General features: G+C 39.3%; 1 protein-coding gene across 2 annotated transcripts in view; it reads right to left on the bottom strand.

Moving 5' to 3' along the window:
- The window catches only part of tollip (toll interacting protein), a 44,867-nt gene extending 38,544 nt beyond the window's left edge, over nt 1-6,323 (bottom strand). The window contains exons 1-2 of one of the 2 annotated variants that reach the window (XM_078260968.1): nt 6,114-6,323; nt 3,726-3,875 (exon numbers count right to left, since the gene is read on the bottom strand). In XM_078260968.1, coding sequence (XP_078117094.1) covers nt 3,726-3,875; nt 6,114-6,146 — 183 coding nt within the window. In that variant the 5' untranslated portion in view covers nt 6,147-6,323. Of the gene's footprint in view, nt 1-3,725; nt 3,876-5,632; nt 5,669-6,113 lie in introns of those variants that run through there. The other variant, XM_078261049.1, reaches the window with a different exon arrangement.
- Nucleotides 6,324-12,342: the final 6,019 nt, after the last annotated feature.

The following is a 12,342-nucleotide window of genomic DNA, read 5'->3' as shown; positions in this document are numbered from 1 at the left end:
ATAGTGTTAACCCCCCCTAATTGGTAATTACACATTCTCTGCTCTATTCTCCTATACAGACTATTTTAGTTACAGTTAATTTCTCGCATAAAACAGTTTCAGAAATGAATTTAGTTGTGAAATAGCAGACGAAAAAAGCAATCAATTCTAGAATCTAGATCGGGAGTTTGCCAAGGCAACAACTGGAAACCTTTTACAATTTTCGTCTGCTATTTCACCACTCATTTCCCCACAACTTTATCTAACTATAAGCGCGGTTCAATCATGCGAGGCTCAGCTGCAGCTCATCTAGAGATTCGGCATCATTGCCGCTACAGGGCTTAGCGATGTACCCCAGCCCCGGGCAAGAGAAGGAGACAGGCTGCTACGTGCTGTAGCGGCTTTTCCAGCAGGCTGAACCGGCTTCCTCCCGCCCGGGCCACATCGCTACCTGGATGTGTGACGGCTAGACGAAAATAAAGGGACACGCCGAATCTCTATGAGCCGCAGCCGAGCCGGGAGATTCTGGAAGCTGTTTCAGACCCTCCCACCAGCCGTTGGGCCACGCCTCCTCATTTAAATTGACACCTGTCACTTCTAAATGAAAAGCTTAATGTTAATTCGAAATCTAAAAGGTGAATCTTAAAATGTCAATGTCAAACATAAAATTCAAAAGATAAAATGTCAAATTGAAAATTATAAAAGGGAAAGGCTAAAATAAAATTTTCTTTTTTTCTATTTGAGATTTTAATTTAAGTATTTCCATTTAAGCTTTTACATTTCACATTTAATTATGGCATGATTTTTCCTAGTAGTGTATTAAAATAATACTAATTTTAATTTGATCTAGCTTCATTTTCTCTTTGGACTTTCAATTTGAATTATGAATAAATATTCCCTCCATAGCAATCTGGTTGTGTCCCTTCGTATTTTAAACATGCAGTTGTTCAGCCACTACTAAAGAAAACCAACCTGGATACCTCAATTCACGCAAATTATAGGCCCATTTCCAAGGTGCCTTTTATTTCCAAAATTTTAGAAAAAGTTGCTAAACAGCTCACTACTGTCTTGAATACACACAACATTTTAGACAAATTTCAATCTGGCTTCCATCAAAAACACTCAACCGAAACCGCTCTTTTTAAAGTGTCCAATGATTTATTATGTCCCCTATGTATAATGTCCTCTGATATGGGTGAATGCTCGGTTTTGGTGCTGCTGGACCTAAGCGCAGCTTTTGATACAGTGGATCATAACATCTTGCTTGATAGACTTAAGCACTGGGTTGGTATCTCAGGGAGTGCCCTGGATTGGGTCACCTCTTATCTTTCAGATAGAAGTTGTTCTGTGTCACTTGGTCCCTATTGTTCAGAAACTGCTGCCCTTTCCTGTGGGGTGCCTCGGGGTTCTGTGTTAGGTCCAATTTGATTTGCTTTGTATATGCTTCCCCTAGGACATATAATTAGCCAATTTGGAGATATCCACTACCACTTATATGCAGATGACATCCAGCTATATGTCTCTTTTAACCCGGATGAGACTGACAAAGTGTTGGAACTGCTCAAATGTTTGACTTCCATCAAGGATTGGCTGTCAAACAACTTCCTGCAGCTCAATGAAGATAACACCGAAGTCCTTATTGTTGCTCCGGACACTACAGCTTCCAAGGTTACTCAGCTCTTGGGTCCCTTTCTTCAGCAGTACAGTCCAAAGTGAGAAATCTTGGTGTTATATTTGCTAATAACATGTATTCATATAATAACATGATCATCATATCAAATCACTGACCCGCACATGTTTCTTTCAATTACGAAACATTGCCAAAAGAGCTGTTGTTTCGCATTCTGAGCTCGAGATGATCATTCATGGATTTATATCATCCCGGCTTGATTACTGCAACTCCATTTTCACTTGTCTTAATAAGTCGTCCCAAGGACCGTCCACAACTAATCATTACATTGGCTTCCGGTCAAATTCAGGATCCAATTTAAAGTTCTTGTTCTGGCTTATAAAGCTTTGAATGGTCTGGCACCTGTTTATATCTCGGACCTGCTCCATCCGTACACTACTAACAGGTCCCTCAAGACTTCTAACCAAGGATTACTTGTGGTCCCACGCACTCGTTTAAAAACTAAAGGTGACCATTCCTTTGAAGCAGTGGCTCCAAACCTGTGTCGAAGTTTTTGATCAATTTTTACTTCTTCCAACCATATGTTAAATGAAGAGTCAATGTACATTTACATATTGCAATAATATCCTACAATGAATCATTGTGAAAACAAAACTTTCTAGATGTTGTGTTGTTACTTTGGCCAGGTTATCATCAAAAAAGCAAATTAGTACATTCATGATTGTGTCCATGTTGATATTAGCTGCTTCATGTACATTTATTAAAAACGTTGCATTGTATAGCTTTTCATATAGCTAGACGTCTAAACTCTGGGAAAAGGCCGCTATGTTTAAATACCTGCCATGCTGATTCCAAACAGACAGCTTTGTCAAGGCAGTTTGGGCTTCAGATAGCTTTTACACAGTGGCCATCGTTAATGACAAATCGTGTTCCGCTATGAACGTGCACACACATATTGTTTGTATCATGGTCGGTCAGTGAAGGCGCAGTCGCAGCGGTAGCGGTCGTTGCCAGTAACTTACTCGTATGACGGAGTGCACGGACCGAAGCTTTGTGACTAGCAAGCACTTTCTTACCGCTGCTGCCGTACAGTATCTTTCTTGAACATGCGCTGCAGAAGCAAGCACCCGGCTCCCTCAATTTGAGGCATCAAGTGCTAAACGGCTTCCCGTCTCCACCCTTTTCCTCTTGTCCTCTATTCATGCCCAGTGCCATTTGTTTTTAACTCCTTTCTCAACTAAAGCTGTATCTACATGCTCCAAGTTTGATAAACTTTGCCTCCATTTTTTTTAGCCGCGTTACCACGGAGACCACACCGCACTCTGGCATCTGATTGGCTAGAACTCGTTTCATTGGTAGGTGGAAGTTTGATGATTGGTTAAATCCAGCGCATCAAAAACAAATCCCATGTGGACATTTTAAATTTATTTATTTTTCTAAAATAGTCATACGCCAATCGGGCACCAGGCCCGAGTACTTAAGCCCTGCGTTAGTCAGAGCTGCGTTCCTCTCATATGATTGGTAGGTGAAATCAATTGACTCGAAAATAATAAACCGCATGCAAGTTCCCAATTTTTTTTTTTTTTTCCTCACGGCCGCACGCCTGAGATCCGGCACGGTGCCGGAATACTTTAAGCCCTGCAAATATCGAGACTACTTAAACCTGTCTCCAATTAGTCTTATTGGGTGAGCTTAAATTGACCTTCATGGGACCGCTTTAGACTGACTTTTAGGTACATTCAAGTCAGGTGTTGGAGTTTAATCTCCACATTTCTCAGTACTATTACTATATCGAACATGACTCAGGTTTGCAGTGTAATCTACAGTGGCCCTGATAGCTCAACACACTGCAAATTAAGAAAACATCATCACCAATTTGACAACACATGTGAAGCAATTCGATTTAACGCTGCATGTACAGAAAACACAACATACTACAGAAGAATGCTGGATGTTGAAAATCTGATTCTAAACTGGATTGCTGGCTTAAAAAGTTTAATAATACCAAAACTGTATGAAAAATGTGGAATATTTTAAATATCATATCCATATTGGTAAAAAATGTATTAAATGAGACAAAGTTATATCTCTAACAGCAAAGCTGAGCTGTGTTTACCTGGACAACAGTAATGCTGAGTCGCCCTACAGTGCCTATTGAGCCTCCAAACTGCAGCTGCCTGGCTGCCTGGGCGTCCAGCTGGACCTGCTGCTGCTGCTGGGTAGGAGTGATCCTCAGGAAGTCCTGGGGAAGCTCCCCAATGTACACCTGAATATATATACAAACAGGGATTCAGACGGACATGCTATGCAAAGACAACACCTGAGATAGGTCAACACTAAAACTTTATATACCTAGATAAATGCACATATTTACTAGGGGTAGGAATCTCCAGTCCTCACAATACGATATTTTTTTATTTATTTAACTTTTATTTAACCAGGTAGGCCGTTGAGAACAAGTTCTCATTTGCAACGGCGACCTGGCCAAAAAAAGCGTGGGCATGCAGGACAACATATAGTTTCACATTCAATACAATACAAGAATACAGAATACAATAGGCTACATAAAAGTACATAATTAAGTGGGCAGAATTAAGTGGGCAGAGTACAATATATGTGAATAGACAGTCTAAATAAATATTGAGATGTAGTAAAGACTCAGTGTACAGTTAGTGTAGAGTGTGGTCTAGAATAGTGATGTAGAACAGTAATAACACGATGTACATGAGTAGGCAGACTATATAAATGCTGAAATGTAGTAAAAAAGTCAGTATACAATTGGTGCAGAAAGTGGTCTAGATAGTGATGTAGGTCTGTAGATGTACAAGAATTGTATAACAATAAAGGTGGGGAGAAAAGGTGAGCATGCCCGGGCAGATGATTAGTGCAAAGGAGCGTAAACAGATATAAAAACAGATATAAAAACAGTGCGAGGATGTGCAACTGTGCGACTGTGCAAAGGGGCAAGACAGTGCAAAGACTGTGCAAAGGGGCAAGACAGAGATAATGGGATAAGGGTGTGTAAAACAGAGCTTGTATCATAACAACACTCATGTCACGATACAATATTATTGCGATTTTGCAATTTATTACCTTTTTTCCAACTTTAAATTTTTTCCATTTTCAAATTATGTCCCCAAAAGGAAACTTTGTCAACATCTGTTTTATCTAAAAAGATACATTTCTCTGTTTGTTCATCTCACTTCAATTTTATTGCTGCAAATTTATTGCTGGGATTGTCAAGAAGACATACTGACCAAGACATATATAATAAAAGATTGATACTTCGTATCGATACAGTATTGCCATGGAAAATAGTGCGATACTATGCTGTATCGATGCTGTATCCCCCACCCCTAATATTTACCTCCGCCAAGGAGATGTTTTTGGCTTGGTTTGTTTGTTTGTCTGTCAGCAGGATTAGGGAAAAACTACTGGACCCATTTTCATGAAACTTAGTGGAAGGGAGCAAGCATGGGCCAAGGAAGGACCCATTAAGGTTTGCAGCAGATCCAAAACTTTTTATTTAAACGTGATGAAACTACAGATTAATTTAGCTGAGGTGATCCCCGAGCCCTACAACTGACAACCCACATGCCAACAGGTGAGGACTCAGACATCTTGCCAACAGCCCAAGAGTCAGGGAGAGACAGAGGTAAGTAGTGATGAGTTACATTTACTATGTTAGCCTACACGTAGCCTACTAAGTAATTGTTGAAGTAGTTTTAATGCTGCATCATTTTAACTCTTACCTAAATAGATTTATTGAGAAAAAAAAAATTACTTTTTTTGTTACATTACTTAAGATTTATTAATTGTTTTATTCATGTATGCATGTTATGCTGGCACTCCGTTATCCTACTGCAGAATAATAACTAACTAACTAACTAACTACCACACGTTCTGCAGACAGGAATTGTTCTGGTGTATCCGTTAGCAGATTATCCGATCAGGAGAGAATGACGTGACTTTTAATCACAAACTGACCATAAATACAGGAGACATATATGTTCACTGCCTTACCTTTACCCAGGAGGTAATCATCTGTGGCTGAAATGAGTCATAATAAAATAAAAGAGGTGGGGGGAAAGGCAGTAGTGTGCTAGTATTCTTAAATTACTTACTACTCAAGTCCACGCCTTTATTATGTCAAAGTTGACATCTAACGTTACTTAAGTACAGTTTTTTTGCGTCTCTAAGTTACACACCACCTAGTCCTAAAACTACTAACAGGCAACGGTCTCAGTAGTTTGGTAACTTTTAGAACAAGGTTACTGTTGTTGTCTTAACAGCCAGCACTGAATCAGAGCGGTGTATTGACGTTATGCTAACGATATAGCTAATCCTAACCTACCATTATAGCTCGTTATAATACCGCTAACGTTAGGTGATAGTGTCAGTGTTGTAGACGGCTCTATGTGGCTGTACAGACTGAAGGTAGTTAACTGTCAGACATGTTGATAAACTGCAGTCTAACAACACAGAGCCCACTGTGTAACGTTACCTGTCCCCGCTGAGTGCTAATGGTGGTCGCCATGTTGTGTCTTTGCGTTGATTATCACGAGTCCTCTTTAATCAAAGACGCGTTCTTAACAAATCATATGTTTAGTTAGACCGATGCTCGGATTAGACTTGACCCATGGATGTATAATAAAAATAACTTGACCAAGGAACCTCTAAGTTTAGTTTCCTTGGACCTGACCCGGAAGGCTTTTTTTTTAAAGAAATCTTTATTAACAGAGTTCCACATTCTTGAGGAATGTCACTGCCCGATGTGAGTCGAGTGCAGACGTGAGTCGCGCATTTTCATAAACACGCTTGCTTTTGGCTTGGTCTCTCTTATTTAAACATAACTTCTGGTCAAACGTCCTTGAATTTATCCAAAACAATTTCATTACGGATTTCTCTTTTGTTTAAAGGATGTTTTCTTTGGTGTGGTTGAGCTTAAGACGGATAAGGAAGGAAAATATTTCTTAATTAATCTTTTATTTCTACTCGCTAAATATCACATCCATAAATGTAAGTTCAGGAGCTCTAAACCTTTCTTTCCTGTGTTTGAAAATGAAGTGAATGAATACTTTGACTCTATAAGATATTCAAAGAACTGTAAAGCTCTGAAGACTGTTCAGATATACTCAACACTTGTGACATCATGTGACTGAATGATATTGGAACTCTAACTGTTAAGTGATGCTATGAATTGGACTGCTTGTTGATTATCATACTGCCTTCCAGGCAGCGATGCCTGGAAGGCAGTATGATAAGGCAACCTGATCTCACAGAATTCCGTGAAATGAACACGGCCCCTTAACTCAAAATCTGTGGCAGTTTCACGGAATCGCTGAAAAATTCCGTGACTTGGTCTACGCACAGATTCCCTGATTACAGCATGTTTCTTTCTGCCAGTCATGCTGCCACAGAGAAGCTGTATAGCTTTGCTATTATTGGTATTTTTATTCCAATAACTGCTGTTTTAATCAACATTTATTCACCAGATATTATCATGGTTTATTTGTATTTCTTTTTAATGTTATTATTTCGGTCTACTTCGGTCAGGCAAAGCTGGATTGCTTTGTTGTTTATTGATATTTTAAAAACTATAACGCTACATCTATCAACATGTATTTAGATGTTATCATAGTATACATTTCTTTATTTTAATAATATTATTTTGGTCTTATTACCCATGAAATATTACAGTATGCTGTAAAACAGAACACGATATGATCTGAGCTAGACGCATTCAAAGCCGATTTCCCACAGTGCAATGCGGGCATTCATTTCAGAGAATCAGACAATGATCAGCGGGTCTTTAACGCCAGTATCGCTTCAATGTGCATATATATAATCAGTGGTTTAGTCACCAGCAACAACACGTTGCTCAGCTTTGTTCCAGTAAGTTATGCACCGTAATAAAATGTTTAAAATAGGGCTGTCAAAATAACACGTTAATTTCGATTAATTAATCTGAGAACAAATAACGCGTTAAAAAAATAACGCAGATTAATCCATTCCATATTGACGTTTGACCCGGAGCCATTCTAGCCACCATTGGACTGTAAAATGAAGGCGGCAGACGAGAATGTTCTGCCTGGATTATTAATTGGAACATTTACTTGTAAAAATCTTCTTCCTGCCAACCCTGGCTACCGAAATCTGGGGCCACTGATATGTCTGCGCTTCTCTCTGATGCTCTGAAACACAAACACCGCTGCACATGACGCTAGTTAACACTATACTCGACAGCAGCTAACGTTAGTCTACCGCTAGCTAGTAGCTGGATTAAACACAGTTAAAATGCTGACAGCTAACGCTAAACGGTGTTTGACTGTGTTTTACTGTAGAGGATTCAACACCGGGATGTAACAATCTGTACCTGCCGTGCGTTCAATGAAGCTGGTAAACTACAGCCTCGTGGTGCATTTGAAGTTATTGTAAATGTCCTTTCCCATCTGATGGTTCAACAGCAATTTACTACTGAAATTAGTTATTGTTATTGTTATACATTATTATTAAATCATTTCATTTTGACCATATGGCCTTAGCAATAAACAAGCCGTTCTTTAATGCCACCAACTGTTGTTTAGTACCCTTTTTTTTTCTTTTCTCTTTTTACTTTCCTAAAAAGTATCGGTTCAGGCACCGTTAATTATGTATGCGATTAATTTCGATTAATTAATCACAGAGTATGTAATTAATTAGATTACATTTTTTAATCGATTGACAGCCCTAGTTTAAAAACATCCGCGGAATACTCCGGAAGTGACGTGGTACGTGCCGCTCGGCGGATAAGAAGATAAAAAATAAATAATATTCGTAATATTGATGTTTTTGTCTAACGTTGTATTTGAGGATGTAAACAATGAAGATATTAATAATAATAAAATACAGTTTCATGTATTTGTCTCATGTATTGTGACAACAAAGACAATCAGCTGAAGACTCCGGAAGTGACATAGTAATTACCGCACGGTGTCTGTGAAAGCTTGCTGCACGTTGTAGCCTACGTGAGAATTTGTGCAATAAATATACCAATAATGAAAAAATAGTGTTTTATGCTTATGTTTGACTTATTTGAATTTGTTTTGACTTGTTCTGTTGTTAAAAACAAAAAATAAACTACTTACAAAGAGAAGCATTTTTTGTATCTTATTTTCCATGCATCATTATTTAAAAACGCAATTTTCAAATTTTGTAGTTGATGAATGTTAATAGCAAAGACTAAAGGGGAAAAAACATGAGCATATGTATGTGTGGGACTTACTTTGATTTAACATCACACTGCATTATTAGTTGTTTTAAATAAATTACTTTTTTTTTTTGTTACATTTTTTATTAGCCATTTATCATTCAGACATACAGAACAGATTCCACAATATGAACCTGGTAATATTGGATGGTGCACAGAAAAGAGAAACACAAAATGAGCAAATAGCTGACTTTTTTGAAATATCAATTTATGGTAGGCCTAACATATTAATTATTATATTCAGAAGATGATCCTCATATCAATCACCATGGTTACAGCTTGTAGCCATATAACCTTCAAAATTAAAAAGGGACTAGTTCACAAAGATGTAGCTTTGTTTGGGTATGTGTACATATACAGCATGTGTTTTGGCGTTTTTTTCACAAACTGAGGAGTTGGTTGTGATGTTGTGACATGGGTCAGAGGGTATCAGAGGTCATAAATGATGAACCAATCAATCGGCTCTGCTCTATAGGCACCTTGGTATTTATATGGACAACACCTTTGGCTGGAAGGCCCGTGTTCAAAGTGTGTGTTATTTAGAGCAGACACTCACGGTGAATCAGAGGGTTTATGTTATACAAGGCTGCATTACAGAGCATATTCATATGTCAGAAAGCATGACAATATCTAAAAACATCTCATTTCAAGTTTGGTTGTCAGGTGACTGTCATGAAGGTTGTGGAGAGGAATAGAAACCAGTCTCTCCAGGCAAGCACAGAGAATATGGTCTGATCTTTATTCTCCATGCCCAGTCCATCATTTAGCAACAGAAGGTGTTACACACATAGGACCAGCTGTTATAGAAAGCTCTGGACCTCAGCTGTCATGTAGATATGGTCACCAAAGTTTACCCACTGTCAGCACTGTCAAATTTGGTAATAAGCTATTTTCACCTATTCAACAATTATATTTTTAAAATCTGATGACACCAGTGTGTTCCCCATCCCAAAAAAACCTAGGGTGTATCCAAAATTCTACACTGCCAACTTCTAATTATGAGAAATATACCAATATATTAAGAAACTACAACTCCCACTATAGACGGGCCCCAGAACCTGTTACATAGCTTGTGCCCTTGTAGTTCTTCCGGGGTGGGTGGGGGGACATGTTCAGCTCCTGTGTTTCTGCTGTCGGCCGTGAATGGGCTTCATTCCATTTCAGATTGCTGCCGCCCGCCGGCCGGCCGAGCAAACAGTACATGAGACAAATACATGAAACTGTATTTTATTATTATTAATATCTTCATTGTTTACATGCTCAAATACAACGTTAGACAAAAACATCAATATTACGAATATTATGTATTTTTTATCTTCTTATCCGCCAAGCAGCACTTACCACGTCACTTCCAGAGTATTCCGCTGATGTTTTTAAACGTTTTATTATGGTGCATAACTTACTGGAACAAAGCTGAGCAACGTGTTGTTGCTGGTGACTAAACCACTGATTATATATATGTACATTGAAGCGATACTGGCATTAAAGACCTGCTGATCGCTGTCGGATCATATCGTGTTCTGTTTTACAGCATACTGTAATATTTCACCGGTAATAAGACCAAAATAATATTATTAAAATAAAGAAATGTATACTATGATAACATCTAAATACATGTTGATAGATGTAGCGTTATAGCTTTAAAAATATCAATAAACAACAAAGCAATCCAGCTTCCCTGACCGAAATAGACCGAAATACCAATAACAGCAAAGCTATACAGCGTCTCTGCGGCTGCCCGACTGGCAGACAGAAACGTGCTGTGATCAGGGAATCTGTGCGTAGACCACGGATGATGCCTGTCGTTGACTTACATAGGCATCGCATCCGTGGGCCCCTCACGGAATTTTCGGCGATTCCGTGAAACTGCCACAGATTTTGAGTTAAGGGGCCGTGTTCATTTCACGGAATTCTGTGAGACCAGGTTGGATAAGGCAATGGTTAGGTGCCTTGAAGCAAGCCCCCAGGAAGAGCGCCAAGTCTAAAAGCCACCATGGGCTTAGCGGATAACGGTGGTACTGCACCCCATGGCCCAGAAAGACTTTTCACATAGACTTTGCATGGCAAAAGAAACGTCTATATTTCAGCGGATCATTTGTTTCGGGGTATATCAACTTACCAGCCCGAACAAGTAAAGGGTCCTTGTTTAAAACGTCACGTTTTTAACATTTTTAACATTCACAAGAAGCAAATCCAGAATTGTAAAGCCTGTAGCATGGATGAGAGATAAAGCTATGGATGTATTAAGAGAAGCTCTGTTCACCAAACTGCAGGCTAACCTACTAGCTAGCTAGCTAGTAGCACGACATAATAATTACATCTCCTTGGTTGTCTAAATGCATCTATCGTTTATTTAGCTAAGCATGTAAACGACCAGGAACAACGAAAACACAATGTTTAACGTTAGTGAATATTTTAGACAATGAAACGGCGAGTTCATGAGTTCGCTAGCTATGTTTACCGTGGATGTAAGAGACACGAGAGAGAAGCTCATGAACGCACATGTTGCTACCGGTTGCTATGACAACACAAACAAATTGTTGCTAGTGCGCATGTCCATCGTGAGCCAACCAGCGGTATGGGCCAGCAATGTGGAAGAGCCGAGCTCCATGTTTGCTTTATGCGTTTTTGAGCACTCTCATTGGAATGTACTGGGCTTCCCGCCGAACACTGTATCCAGTTCTCTTAATACATCCATGCCTTGAAGTCAATGGTCGCAACGCTGCCTTGAAGTCGACGTTGGGGGCTTAAAACACCATCAAGCATCTCTTGCGTAGCCAGCAGGAAGCAGCAGACTGCATCAAGATTCGTCAGTCACTAGCCCAAACTAGCCTACATGTCTCATGTAATGATGAATGAATTGTAAAAATGGATATCCGGCAATTTTTTAAGCGCCATCAAGACAGCAGCCCTCCCCCTGATGACAGCAAACGGCCTCGGCTACAAGCCCAAAGTGAGTGAGCTCGGAAAACAGTACTAAACTTCATGTTTTTTAGGTCAATTTGGTTCACAGTAGATTCATGCCACTGACTCAAGTCACCTCTACCTTTTCCCATTAGCCCATGTTACAAGTAAAATTCTGGATATATTGTCAGATAAATAACTGGATGTAATTTCATGCATTCTCTGGCATTTAAGCCACTGAAAGTTAGTGACAACAAGCTCCCTTTGCTAGTCAGCTAGTTAACGTTATCGCTCTAGCAGTTCGCGGTTTCGCAGTTACGGTAAACGTTTCTATGGTAACAGCGAGTTGGACCAATCAGAAACGTCGCTGTTAAATTTAGGATTGTGGGTAGTGTAGTTTTTCTCCATAAGATTGCGGATAAAACATGTTTTTCTTATAACAAGGTTGATTTCATACAGACTTCTAGCTTCTACAGGAGCAGAAACCACAACCACGTAGCTTGTGGTCAGTCTACCTCGGATGGTTTAGACATTATGGCTGATAATCTGTCTAAATCCTTATGGAGAAAAATCAATGGGA

The sequence above is a fragment of the Sander vitreus genome, chromosome 1 (assembly GCF_031162955.1).
Source record: "Sander vitreus isolate 19-12246 chromosome 1, sanVit1, whole genome shotgun sequence".
In the NCBI taxonomy this organism is placed as follows: Eukaryota; Metazoa; Chordata; class Actinopteri; order Perciformes; family Percidae; genus Sander; species Sander vitreus.
The sequence above is the reverse complement of the archived record's forward strand: the minus strand, read 5'-3'. Positions and strand labels throughout refer to the sequence as shown.